At 46.0% G+C, this 14,049-nt stretch overlaps 1 protein-coding gene across 9 annotated transcripts in view; it reads right to left on the reverse strand.

Moving 5' to 3' along the window:
* Window positions 1-14,049, reverse strand: part of LOC122633679 (CUGBP Elav-like family member 4) — a 469,576-nt gene that overhangs the window by 416,782 nt on the left and 38,745 nt on the right. For 2 of the 9 annotated variants that reach the window (XM_043821879.1, XM_043821877.1), the window contains exon 1: window positions 12,540-12,942. The exons of 3 other annotated variants lie outside the window; for them this stretch is intronic. In XM_043821879.1, coding sequence (XP_043677814.1) covers window positions 12,540-12,855 — 316 coding nt within the window. In that variant the 5' untranslated portion in view covers window positions 12,856-12,942. Of the gene's footprint in view, window positions 1-12,539; window positions 12,944-14,049 lie in introns of those variants that run through there. 4 more of the 9 variants (XM_043821881.1, XM_043821875.1, XM_043821880.1 and 1 more) reach the window with 3 other exon arrangements.

The raw sequence follows: 14,049 nt of genomic DNA on the forward strand, positions 1-14,049 counted from the left end.
TGGGGCCGACGCAAACATCCGTAGATCGTATTGCCTTACTCACGCAACCTTTGGACTACTAGGTGGACTTGCCTCGTTATCTGGTATTTGATATAAATAAACTTGTATTTTCTTTTCTTTTTCCTTTTTTAATTACAATTTAGTACACCGCGCTTCTTAACTTCTCTCACTTGTTTAATCGTAATAATTTATCGTCCTCTAATTTCGAAATAAGTAAGAAAGATTTTCAACAAGAAGACTCTCTTTCTCTCTCTCTCTCTCTCTCTCTCTGCGTTAATACCGTTCATTTTTCTTTCTTATCCTCGGGAAGGAGTGGCGGTGATTATCGACATAAAATTAATTCAGCGCACAACTTGGGCCGATTTTAAGAACGGTTTCGGGCCGATACGAGGAGGAAAACGACAACGGGTTAAAACGATGGTAATTAACCTCAGAATTGGACGGCGCTTGAACCAGACCATTATCGGCTATCGCATTGTCGAGCAAACCCCTTGGGACCGCCTCCCTATCGGTCTGAGGATTTATTCAAAGGGCCTCTCCATCCTATCTGATCGCCATTTCGCTATCTCAACGCACCGAGATGGATGTAAGCAAGCACGCGCGGTACAAGACTCGTGGGTGCACTTGGACGTGTCTCTCACGATGAACGAGACACGCTCGAACGTTTCGCAACATTATCACGACCACCTTGCTCGCTCCTTCTACCTGATAATTCAGCAAGTTCCGTGAAAAAGAAACGACCAGAGAGATATTAAAATGAAATACGATATACTTATGTTTTCATTAAGTCGAACAATTGATACGGAAAGAAGAGGAAAATAAAAGAAGAAGGAGGACGATCCCGAAAGAAAATCAAAGAAGAGTAAAGTTCGATCGCCCACAGGAAAAATTCCGAATAACCCTGTGAAAGAAGAAAGTCGGGCATCCGTTTCCGTCACGTTCGCCGTCGCGCCGTTCTAGCGTGTGAAATTTAAATCGCTTGCCTTCGTCGTCCTCCTCTTCTCCTCGTCGTCGTTCCACGTTCCGCCTCGTGAAATCCGAGACGTTTTAATCTCACGGCGAGGCTTCGAAGACGCAATTTCACGAGGATGGCAGCCAGAGTCATGCCGGCAGCAGTTTCTTAGCGAGGAGTTACGTCGATGAGGCGAAGGAAGTAGGACTGGAACGGGAGGATGAGGAGAAAACGATGATAGCGACGACGGTAGGTGGAAGCCGGCCCTAGACGATCTCATAATTTTTCATGCAATACCAAATCCTGCGCGTCTCCTTTAAACGTGTATCTTAAATTCGCGTTACCAGCGATGCTAGATCACTCGTGGCGAGGAAATTCTTTTTTTACTTTGCCTTAAAAAAAAAGAAAAAGAAAGAAAAAGGGAACAAAACGGGAAGAGAAAAAAGGAAAAAAAAATCAAGCCTTTTTATCATTCAAAGTTGTGCAAAATATTACTTGAAATCTGACACGAGTTAAACCACACGCAGGTTGCTCGTCGCGAAAGGGTGAAAAGAGAGAGAGAGAGAGAGAGAGAGAGAGAGAGAGAGAGAGAGAGAGAGAGAGAGGGAGGAAGGGAGAGGGGAAGAAAGAGGGGTTGAAAGCAAAAAGGGGAATGGCGTCCGAAAGTTTCTAAGGACCAGTAGCCTGCGGGTAGTCACGCCGTCGACTGTTTGCTTTTTCTCGGATAGGAGACGCGCCACGATTCTCTTCTCCCCTTTCCTTCGGGTCGCTGTTTCGCTCGTGAAACCATACGAGAATGTATATGTAGGCGTGTATGGCCGCGTGTTGCTCGTAATACGCGCGCTCAACGAAACATTTATAAACATCGCCGGTGCTTATCTTAATTGCATTGGGACAGTTCGCATGACGTTCCTATTCCCCACGGCTGATACCGTCGCGAATAGAAAACTTCGTAGCGCGCCGAATCATAGCCCCTTTCTCTTGGCACCCCAGGCGAATTAACTCCCATGGCGGATCGAGCTTTCCTGCAAGCGCGGTACCTCTTTTCCTCGTTCGTCTTTCGATCGAATCGAATCGAATCAAATCGACGAAGCAACTACGACGATGACACGGACAATAAGTTGGATTTGAAATCAATACGACCTTTTAAAATATTCATTTAATATCGGAATATGGAACAATTTGATAATCCTTTTATAACGAAGTGATATATCGATTACCAGCGTTCTAAATTTCATTTCCCTCAAGGAGGATCGTTATCGTTGGTAAAGATCAGCTTATCAATCACTATGGGACCTCGGTCTACTCGGTAGAAACACGAGTGTACCGTTGCGTTAATGCGAGCTCGTTTAGATTTCTTCCTTATCTGGGCACTGTACTGTTTTGAAAATTTATAATATTCCCGGGCAGTTATCTAAGACGACGCGATGGTCTAGCAGGAAGCGAAGGATCTCGCATAAAAGTGGAGAGTCAGAACGAAATAAAAATATATACGTACGTGTATGGAAAAAGGGAGGGAGAGGGGAGAGAGAGAGAGAGAGAGAGAGAGAGAGAGAAAGGGGAAAAGAACGAGTCTAAATGTAGTGTAGTCGAGAAAGAAGGAAAAAAGAGGAAACGGAAAAAAGAGAGAGTCAATGATAGAAAAAGAGAGAAAGAGAGAAGAGAAAACGGAAGGGAAACAAAAGAAAGAAAAAGACGAAGCGTTATCTTCCAGGACGTCACGCGCGTCGCACGCCACATCGACTCCCAAGTGGTTGAGATATATTGGTTAAAAGGCGCAATAAAATATAATGCACGAACGTGCTTGAAAAATCGTCGCGAGGAATCGCTATCACGCTACGATCGTCGCTTCGCAAAAAAGCGTTAACGTGTTCGAGATTGTTTTACGATATGTAAAGGCCAAGCCCAGCTTTTTGACGTACGTAAATCGGACGAACTAAAAGGAAGGGGAAAAAAAGAAGAAAAGAACGAAAGAAAAAAAAAAGAGAGATAAAAGTTGGAAGGAGCAAAGACTAAGAGAATTCAATTCCTACTAGACGAATTTCGAGACGAAGGCCAGTTCGTGACAAAAGCTTGAATATCCCAGCACGTATATACCGACGGAGCTTAATTTTCACCGAGCGAATCTAATTAATTCAATTGGGATTAATTATCTACGGTCACCGGTCGATGTACGAGCGAGCCCCGACCCGCCTCTTGAACACGCGAAACCAATTTGCGAAAAGTCCACCCGTTTACCCTATCTTTATTCCTCTCGGAAGCCTACGCCTCCTAATTCTGCGTATTGGGTCTATCCATTAATTGTCTTTCTCTCAAGAGGTAAAAAGAGAATCACAAAGCACAAAATAACTCTAGTAGATAATCGAGATATTTCCGGCAACTACAACGGCGTAGCAGGGATCTGCCGTTGTTAAAATATCCATTGAGAAGGTACACTTATTTCACCTACAACAAAGAATTCTCCTCCTTTGCTAACAATGACGAAAATACTCGAGTAAAGTACGCGAGAATATTGCACGAACCTTTACGCGTCTACGAGATCATAAATATCAAAGCATACCAGGTATTAGCATAACTTGCTGTACTTATCACTGAAAACTTTTATGGATAAACACTCAATTCGCAACGCATTGACATGGCATTTGCAAAGAAAAAAAGGAGCGAAGAAAACGGGAAATGATGATTCGATTCCCTATGTAAAATGGTATAATCGCACGAGGTACAAGACCATGAAGGAAACGGTCTAGCTACCGAGTTTTTGCCTATAAACCTGCCGACGTACAACAGGAGAGATAGAGAAAGAGAGAGAGAGAGACAGAGAGAGAAAGAGAGAGAAAGAGAGAGGGAAAGAGAGAGAGAGCCGATGTACAGAGACAGAGTAGATGAAGAGGGAGGACAAGAGAGGAGACGGGAGATACAGACGAGAGTTGATGGCACCGTCCGACGGCGACGAGGGCTGAGCGAGGTGGTTAAAGGGGGTTCAAGAGTAGAAGAGCGTTTTATTTGCGAGGCAATGCGACGGCTAATACACCAGTCACTGGACAGCGTCCAAGTCATAAAATGGATTTTATGACGCCGATCGATACAACGAGATCTCTCTCTCCCTCTTTTCAACGTCGTTGTCCCAGAGGCTCTTCCCCTCCTCTCTTCGTCCCTCTTCGTCCACGGGCGATGCCTGTATCTACCTACGTTCCTCTTCGAGTCCACTTCGTTCGTCCGTTTCTCGGTAAAACTCGATGCCGACGGAGACCAACGGTACACCCGTTTCTGCTCCCCACGTATTTATTAAAGAAAGAAAAAAGCTTTGGAATTTCTATTCCAGCCGTTCGTCGTTCCTCCATGCACGTTCTCCACCGTCATTCGTCTTCCACGTTCCTCCCGTATTAGTCTCGTTCGTAATGCCCCACGAAAACACGTTTTTCGCTCTTTTCTCTTTCTCTCTCTCTCTTTCTCCAATCTTCCTCCGACGACGGAAGGAGACGAAAAGGAAATGTTCGAAAGATTCGTCAATTTTCATAGTTAGACGTTTTCGCTTCTTCGCCCCGGCGATCAAGCCTCGTAAACGTGAGAACACGTGCATTTTCTTCGAGATACGTAGAGAAAGAGGAACTTTCTGGCGTTCTCGTTCCCTAATAATGCGAAGAGAGTTTCTCAAAGTGACACGAGTCACGTAAACGAGAAACACTCTTCTACTCCTTCCGTAAACCGTCGAAGAAGAATCGTTCTCTTCGTTTCTCCCTCTCGTTCCCGGCCCGCGCCAAAGTCAAACCCCGCATCGAATTATCTTCGACACGTCGTCTCGGAACTTGAAGAACGTGAGAGAGTGTACGTTCGGAGCAAGTGTACGAGGAACGAAAAGTTCCGAGGTACTTACTAACGCTAGCCAAATCGCTCTTATAACCAATTGCTGGTCCGACGACGTGGATTTTACGAATTCCCTAATGAAAGTCCGATAAACCGATTCTCCACTTTGACGCGTACGTTTTAAGAAAAGTTTGCATTTTTAATAAAAATTGAAATTCAAAATGTGACGCTCGGAGGGAAACGTATATGTATCTGACCGCAAACTACTCTAGCAGTTAACCGTCAATCAACATCGCGAAGGTTAATACTCGGGCAGTCATATATATACATATATATATATATATATATATATATATATATATATATATATATATATATACATCGACGTTTATCGTTAGCGCTGGGATATAACCACCAACGAACGAACGAACGAACGAACGAACGAACGAACGAACGAACGAATATCGAGTTATAAAGAATATGCAGTTATCTTCTCGTCCCTCGCGCCCTCTCTCACCCCTTCGTTCTCGTCTCTCGGTTTTATGACTGTCGCGCGAGAAAATCCTCTTCCCTTCTTTCTCACCCCACGAGACACGTAGTATCTATGATCTAGATATCGCGAGCTATACATAACGCTATTTCGAGAAGATGATCGGTGGTCTACTTCTTCTTGTAAGACGGCTCCGAGCCAAACTGTTGCATAAAGCTCGGAAACATTCGTCGTAAACGCGTTAACGCACGCTGTCGCGCGAACAATAGTTAGTATTTTGCTTCGAGAGAAATTCGAACGATCTCTACCGTTCTTCCTGGAGTATACGACGACGAGTACGATCTCGTACACACGATTGATATCGTTCAATCCCAACGCTAGAAAACATGGACTATTGCGAGCTCAAAGTTGCTCGCTTCGAAGCATCGACGCAAGCGAAAAATAAATCAATTTGCCATTTTCCAGAAATCGGGGCACAAGCCCGATCGCGTAACAAACATAAAGAACGTTCGGATATTTGCGGAAAGGCGCTTCGGTTCGCGCCGATATTATCGATGAGCGAATAGTTTCGTTTCACTCGTTTGAAAAACGCTTTGAAAAAAGTTGGTCGTACGGGAGACGGGAAGAGTTTAAGGCCGTCGAGAAGGAAAAGCTTCGATATTTCCGCAATCGCAAAGTCGCGGTCCATAAAGCCGAGGAGTACGCGTAACCAGAGAGTTTGCATGGCAGCGAACGATAAACTCGCTCGAGTTATCCTATTCTGCTTCATCGACTTCGGCAATGCGGCCAACATCCTCGATATCTCAGGATAAAATAAATTGGAAAGGGCTATATCGTTTCTAGCGGGCGAAGCCCGACTATTTCGAGAGAACGATTAGCAGGTACACTCTTGAGCCACGTGCATTAGCACGGAGTTGTATGTGCATTAAGCCCAAGTGATTTAGGCACTATCGTTCGTGGCGAAGACAAATAGAGATGGAGAGAGACAAGAGCAGGGTGCGCGCAGTGACGAGCAAAGCAGTCGAACGTAAGCCGAGTACTTTGAATCGTCCCGATCGGCTCTAAATCGGAATAAACGCTCCGTCGATAGGTAACGGACTCCGTTGCTGTTCCATTCGTCGATCGTATATCCACAACGGATCTACGCGCGCGACTTATATATGACCGGTGGTGCATTTAATTCGGGCATTTAATAATTCACGATGGACGGGAGGGCAGGCAGCGCGACAGCAGCAACAACGAACCAACGGCACCACGCAGTCTCCGCATTACGCGTGACTCGCGGTACTACGTTCGAAAGCCCCAGGCTTGACTTCCAGAGGGACCATGACAACGAGTTGTATCACGGTGCTTCCATCCCGACTACCAACTTCCTCTCCCGCCTCTCCGCTTCTGGGTAAGGGTCACGTTAATTCATTCCTGGCATAGTCCGCAGCGAACTATGTAGGCTATCCTTCCTATCCCATGAGGTATCTCGTTTCCAGAAGGATGCGTACGAATTTGGCACACGTTTCTCCGATTTGCATCTGTATGAATAGGCGCGGATTACGGGATTGGAATAAATTTGGCCACCTAAGTGAGCCCGACAATTTATACCGCGGCGGCACACGAACAAAGAATCTCCCCACCGCGTCGTATATAATGGCTCCTATCGCATCTTGTCCACGCGCGTGTCAGCAGTATATAGCCAGAGTATATACGCGCAGCCGTGCGCATTCGCGAGCAAAATCGACACTTTGGCGCAACTTTGCCCGACGAGAGAGGCTCGACGAAGCATGACTACCGATAAGAAGAGAGCGCTTCCGCGTCGAACGCCGGAAGAACAACAACATCCTGCGATAATCGACTCGTTAATTCGTTAATTCCTTAATTCGTTCGTCGATCCCGAATGGAAGACATCGACCGCGTTCACAAGCGATGAGAATCTCTGCTTCGTCAAAGCGATTTATAAATGCTTTCAAACGTCGCCGGCAGGAATCGAGTCGAGTTCTCGGCACAATATCCGATGATTAATTAAATTCCATCCGATGGAAGAAGTCTGGAAAACTACCCTACGCAGTTTTTTCTCTAGACCGCGAGTAAGAGAAAGCGGTTGACTTTGACGTTCTCGGGAGAAAATCCGTCGTGGGAGATATCACGCACGTCACCGCGGGATAGTTTACGAGCGTTCCCCGCTTAAATTTTCTGGAAAGAGGGAAATGCTAGCTGGAGCCTACCGACCGAAGTAGAGGAACTTATTATGATCCGTCATTTTGTTCGTTCGTCGCTCGTAACAAGGATCTTTTACGACACCGCGTAAAATGGCTAGAACGATGGCTCTATGCCATCGACGTTGATTGGCCGAGGTGAACCGGTTTCGTCTTTCTCTATTTCTCTCATCTTGTCCATCTTATACTACCTCCTCTCGTTTCGTCTAGTCGTCCTTTTTTTTCCGCAGTTGCGACCGTTACTTTCTTATCCCTTTTACGGGGCTGCACGAAAGCCGCTCGAGGAATGGCGAAAGCGTCCCTCGGGTTGAGAAAAGTGCTGCCTTGGAAATGTTCTCGATTCGTACGACGTCGGTAAGAAGACGTTGTTAGGGCTATTGCTCTCTGTCCGAAAGAAGGACCGCTCATATTTACAAGCGACGCTAGCAAATGGCCGACGACGAGCGAAAATACCTCGGGAAGGAACACGTCAAACCAGCCTGCAGGACGCTTCGCCAATTCTCTCTTCCTCTTTCTTCCTTTTCTCCACTCAATTCTCCCTTCTTCGTTCTCACTCTTCTCGATCTACGCCATTTTTATCCTTACTCTCCCAAGGAAAACCACCGTCCGACGCGTACCGTCGATCGTATATCGATCGTCATACGATTTAGAGCGCAATGAAATCTTCCGTGACCACGAAAAACCTCGGATACTTTGGAAAACCAATCGAATTTTAGTCCGGAAATATTTTCAAATTAAAATTTCATATCTAGACGATGCAAAGAACAGCAAGGTGAGTTGTGTAAGTTTCTATCGAAGATAAAAGCGGAGTTCGATTAAATCGATTCTCCGCCTGACGTAAAGGGTCCGAAGAAAAATAAATAAGACAGGCAAGAAAGTTCTTTCCCGCAGTTGCACTGTTATTTTTTGTCCGCGAAAAGGAAAGTCAACAAAATCGTGGTAGCACTTCACTTTGGTAGAAACAATTTCCAGGCAACAGAAAACATGCGACCGAAGCGAGATTACCTTCGAGTCAAGAAACTAGGCGGAGTCGGAACTCCGCTATTATTATTTGCTCTTTACAACGGAACTGCTCAACTTCGACGAGCTCGTACCAGAGCCCAAAGTCTTCCACGATGTTCCCGATTCGGGAACAGTACGCGCGTCACGGTATACGTCGAAGATCGGGGCCGTCCGAACTGGCGCATGATTAATAATTTCTTCCTCGAGCAGAATTTTAAATTTACAATCCATTCGGAGAAGCGAAGAAAACTATAGAGGATCTATTTTTTCTCGAAGCTACGGTGGCAACAGATCTATCGCTGGTGCCGACCAGAAATTTTATCCGAGTTCCTTCTACCGGCAACGAAGTAAAGAGAAAATAGAGAGAGAGAGAGAGAGAGAGAGAGAGAGAGAGAGAGAGAGAGAGAGAGAGAGAGAGAGAGAGAAGCGGGCAGTTGAAAGAAAAGTTTTGGAAACACTGGCCCTGCCGGAACACCCGCAGAGGCGTGAACAGTTAGTACGTGTTAGACCGGAGTGTGAGAACTGTAGGAAGCTTGCCTCCGGCAAGCACTTTTGGAAACCGTAGCACAAACAAAGTATCGTAACTAACAAAAGACTTTCATAGATTCGAAAGTTTATCGTAACGTTGAAAAATTGTTATAATGATCGTTACCGTAGAAAATGGTTGAACAATTTTTCCAGGTAGCATTGGCCACTTTGACTGTTTTCACAAAAGAGAAGAATTTGGTAATCATCGTAAATTCGTTAATTACTAATCCGTAGAAAATTTAGCACGGAACGGACAGTTTCGTCGTCACTAAATAATGACGCTACTCGCAACGAGGTGTTTCACGGCAAACTCTTTTTCTCACTCTCTCTCTCTCTTGCCCCTCTCTTTCGCTCCTCTTTTTATCGGTGCCGCGTTCGTCCTCGATGGTGCGACCGTGTTCGCGCGGCTATTTTTATGGATCCATCGATGTATGAACACATGCAATCGCTCGTCGTTTATTGTTTTTGTCGTGGACCACCGGCACCGACGTCCCGCGAATTTGCATATTTTGTATCGCGCCGACTATCCGGCGTATTGTGTCCAACCGACTGCCGAATTGCTCCACATCGAGCATAAGCTCGCACTTTTGCATGACAATAAAAGCTCCAACGTTATCGAGCATGTGTAGGATCGACAAAGAGAGATATTCCGGGAGAACCCATTTTGACTCGGCACGTGCGTCAGAAATTCAATAGTCGTTATTGTTAGGAGATGTCTCTCCCCTAGATCTCGCGAACGAATATTTCTTAAGAGACGACGGCCAATCGATGATACCAATAGCAATAGCTGGTGATTTTCTATGACTTTAAAAACATCCCGACAAGTCGGATACATGGAAGTGTTTTCTCACTCGATAACTACGTGAACAAAGTAAAACGAGTACGTCCACTTTCACGAATACGTCTCTCTCTCTCTCTTGCGCTCTCGATATATCGTGGCTTATGCTTTCTGGTTATAACGAGGCTCTCAAAAAAAAAAAAAAAAAAAAAAAAAGAGAGAGAGAGAAAAAGAAAAAAATAAAGTATAGAAAAAAGGGAGAAAATCGATTCGGCCGCTACCCTCTCGTCGCGTCATTGCAGAGCCGCGCGTACCGTACGATTAAAAGATATATATCCTGAATTTTTGTCAAGCCTAACGGGCAGGCAGCGCTTGAGTGCCCGTGAATTATCTGACGCGCTTTGCTTTCGCCGTTACGATGATGTATGGCCGGCCGCATAAAAAATGTGAACGAGGGGGTGGCCCCCACGTCGGAGTGCCAAGCGATATCGTGAAAAACGAGACTTTCGGGATTGCAGCGTGTACGGACGAACAAATAGTTCGATGGATCAAGTTTTAATGACCGGAACAGCCGAGCGCCGACGCCGCTATCGAGAGCCATTGACAAACCACTGCGGGCCTTCGCTACTCGTGAAAATGAATCGAGCCGCCCCCGACTCTCAAGCCTTCGAACCCTCTCTTCGTTACTCTCGCAAAGAGCATAACATTAAAATGCCGAGTCTGCCGTCTCCGGGCCGCGATAACAATAAGTTCGCTACCGGGAAAGTGCCGTCACATTCCGTTCCTAATTGTTGCGATCGATCGAGGAAAGTGGAACGGTGGTGCTGGGATTGTCGTGTAAAAATGGACTGTTATTTTTCCACCCGATTGTCCTATTATATCCGGATGGAATTTATTTGTCATAATATCTTCCCCGACGATTTTTCTTATACCAACAGGATATATTCAAATCTTCGAATTTAGCTAGGAATTTAGCGAGCGTTAGCTTAGATATCATTTTCTCCTTAGTGGTAGTGAAAAATCGTTCTCGTTGGTCCTCGTCTACGAGCCGTGTAAGGCGATAAATCTCACGCCTCGAATGCAAAGTCCAGATAGAGACATGTGTCCGTTAATGGCTGGCAGAGTCACCGGGTGGTGATCATTGCCATCCTGGGGAACGTCTCTATCCCCTCAAGCCTACGTGCGCAGCTTGCCGAAAGCTCGACTTCTATCCCGGCATTTGTTCGCAGCTACCTTCGCAGCGCGAATCCCAGTAACTACGTATGTATGCGAGTATACGCTCTCTCACAAACTCGCTACCTTTCTCTACTTACTTTTTCCATCCTTTCTTCATCCTTCTGCCGCCGAGGCCGTGTACATATATCTTTTGTGTACTCGGGATGCTTCGTGAGCGAGCAAACTTTTGAATTTTCTTTTTGGCCCAACGCGATATCTCAACCGGCTAAGGGAACACATCTAACCGGGAAATCGTCGAGCCTCCCTCTCGTCCCCCCCCCCCACCCTCTCCCTCCGTCTCACTCTCTCCCGACGAAAGAATCAGATTCGGTGGAGTCACAATTTTGATTGCGAGATCTTTTCCATCTACTTTACGTTATTGTACTAAGAACCGAAAGAAGAAGAAGAAGGCATTGACTTTTATCAACTTCTTCTTCCGAAAAGAAATAAAGGGAGAACTCGAACAGTGAGTGTCCAAATATAACGATATCCTTCAGCGAGGTTTCTTTCCGAGGGATTGGTAGGCGGTGCCTACCTCGTCAGGTTCATTGGCACCGTTTCAATTCGGTAGAAGGGGATCAAACGTCGAGGAGATTTTGCCGGGCGTCTTCCAAAGCGGACAGGAGCCTTAAGCTTTGTGCCGGCGACGAAGATGACGCCGAAGCCGACGATCGGTTCTACGAACGACAACGACGACGACGACAACGACAACGACGTCTCGCTGGCGACGACAAAAGAGAATCCAAGCCGCCGTCAACGACGCGACTTGGCAACTCGTCAAGAAGCTTGTAACCCTAACTGTGCCATTGTGCGCGAGGCGGTTGGTTGAAACTCCTTTCTGGCCGAGCCTGCTGTTTCGAGGCTTCTTTGTTTCCCTCGGAGGGTGAAGATCGGAGGCGCGTGGCACTCTGGCACTTGTCCTCCTCAACCTTCCACCCTCGACTATCGTCTTCTTCCTCCTCTCCTATCCTAGACACGTCCTTCCCTCTTCTCACCCATCAGCTATTATCTTATTACCTATTCCATCGTAAGCATCCAAAGCTACGTACCTAACCGATCTAGATTCATTCTCGACGATGCGAGTCGTTTCTTTATCGTTGGCCGGAGACACGTGTCCGTTCGGAACATCGACCGTTCTCTTCCCGGTGCTACAACCTTCTTTCGGCACGACGTGTATTTTAATGCGCTTAATCGTTACTATGGCTTCGATAGGACCACCGATCGACGTTATCCCTGACGAACGACGCCGATTTCATCGCTACTTGTAAATCCTCTTTCATCGCGTTAAAACTTAGACGCGAGCTTGTCGACCATGCAAGACTTACAAGTTATCGTCTGCGAGTCGCAAAAATCGCATTATCGTTCTTTGTTTTTCCTTCTTACGTTCTCTTTGTTCTCGAAGAAGATTAGCTTCGCTAACGTTCGTGAAACACCTGTTGGACATTTATAAAAAAAAATCGTTCGTACGGAATGAATCATTTTTATAAAAATATAGTTGACTCTTTTAAAATCGAGGGAACGAAAAAGAGATAAGAAAAAGAGTAAAGAAAGAAGAAGGAATACCTTCTTCTCCTCCAGACTGGAACGTAAGAATGAAGTGAGATACGATCGACGATTTCGTTGTGCCAACTGGTCCGTACACACCGTGCTTGGTCCACACTGGGTGTTCACATTTAGAACAACAAGTCTTTTTCAGCAGATGGTGCGCATCGGCACTCCCATAAACAAGCCGACGCCGCGGTCTATAGTTACCGACTTTTCTCCCCTTTCCTATCCTTTTCTTTCCTCCCCTTTTATTCCTCTCTTCGTCCTCCTCCATTCGTTCTCTTTCTCTTCCGTTCGTTGTTCCACCACGTCCAAGGGAAAGCCAATAAACCATCGAATTCCTTCGGTATATTGCGGAACTCGGCTAGCAGCAACAAGTTCCGCGCTCGCTCTAGTAGGTATTCCGCGAGTCGTCGAGATTTTTCTCTCTTTCTCTCCGCCTCTCACCCCTCCCCCTCCTACCACACCACATCCCCACGCCCTTCTCTCTCTATCCCTCTTCCGCTCCCGCACCCTCACTTTTTCTCTTTATTCCGTTCTGAAATTACTCACTCACGATTACGCGGTTATGTGCTCGTCAAAGGAGCGAAACTGCGAAGTACCGAGAAAAAAAATCAAGCGAATGGAAAGCGCTTTCGAAGCGGGTTCCACGTTCTCGAGAAAAAGCGATCGAAAAGTTTGGCGCGCCAGCCTATAAAATTGAAAATTACTTTAACTCGCCTTTAAAGCCAACAAAATCGCTTAGAATAACTTCCGGATGTTACTGCGAGGGCCCTCGAAATCGAGTCATAGCCGACGTGTTTTATTTCCGCTTTCTTTCTCTCATTTCTCTCTTTCTCCCGTTCTCCTCCGCGCTATCTCCTCTCGAGCCTCATCGGTTTCAAACTTTTCCCAGACAGCACGTCGGCTATACCGATGAAATCGAGCGAAAGTAGTTCTTAACGTTTACCCGAACGTGACAACGACGACGTAACACCAGTCGAACGTAAACGTGGAAAAGTTGGACCTTTTTAAGAAAGAAAACGATTCGATCGGGGATTTCGTTGGTCGTCGAAAGGGAATGAAAAAAAAAAGAAACAAGAAAAAAGGAGAAAAAATAAAAAGTAATAGCCGGAATTACGAGCGAATTAAAGCTCTATACGAAAGAGGAAATGGTTCGAAAGCTCGAGTATCGATAGAGATAACGCGACCCAAACGTATTTAGCGTAACTAGCCAAAGGTGGTGGAAGCTTGGTCTTCCGTAAAGGGTATCATCGAGCAGAAACTCGATATCCTCGATTTTCGATTGACCGAGTCGACAAAGAAAGGAAAGAGGAGTTATGTCTCGTTTTACGTCGGAAACAATAACATTTCTGACGGACGGGGGAGCGGCACATTTCGCGAGAAGGTTGCGCGATAGAGAAAAGTAGTGGAGAGAAAGAGGATGGTGCTCTCGGTTATAAAACTTATATAATATCTGGCTGTCCGATCTTCTTCTACTTCCCACCTTCGTCTTGAGGCCCGTTATAAGCGGCGAAGCATTAGGTGG

The sequence above is a fragment of the Vespula pensylvanica genome, chromosome 13 (assembly GCF_014466175.1).
Source record: "Vespula pensylvanica isolate Volc-1 chromosome 13, ASM1446617v1, whole genome shotgun sequence".
Taxonomy (NCBI): Eukaryota; Metazoa; Arthropoda; class Insecta; order Hymenoptera; family Vespidae; genus Vespula; species Vespula pensylvanica.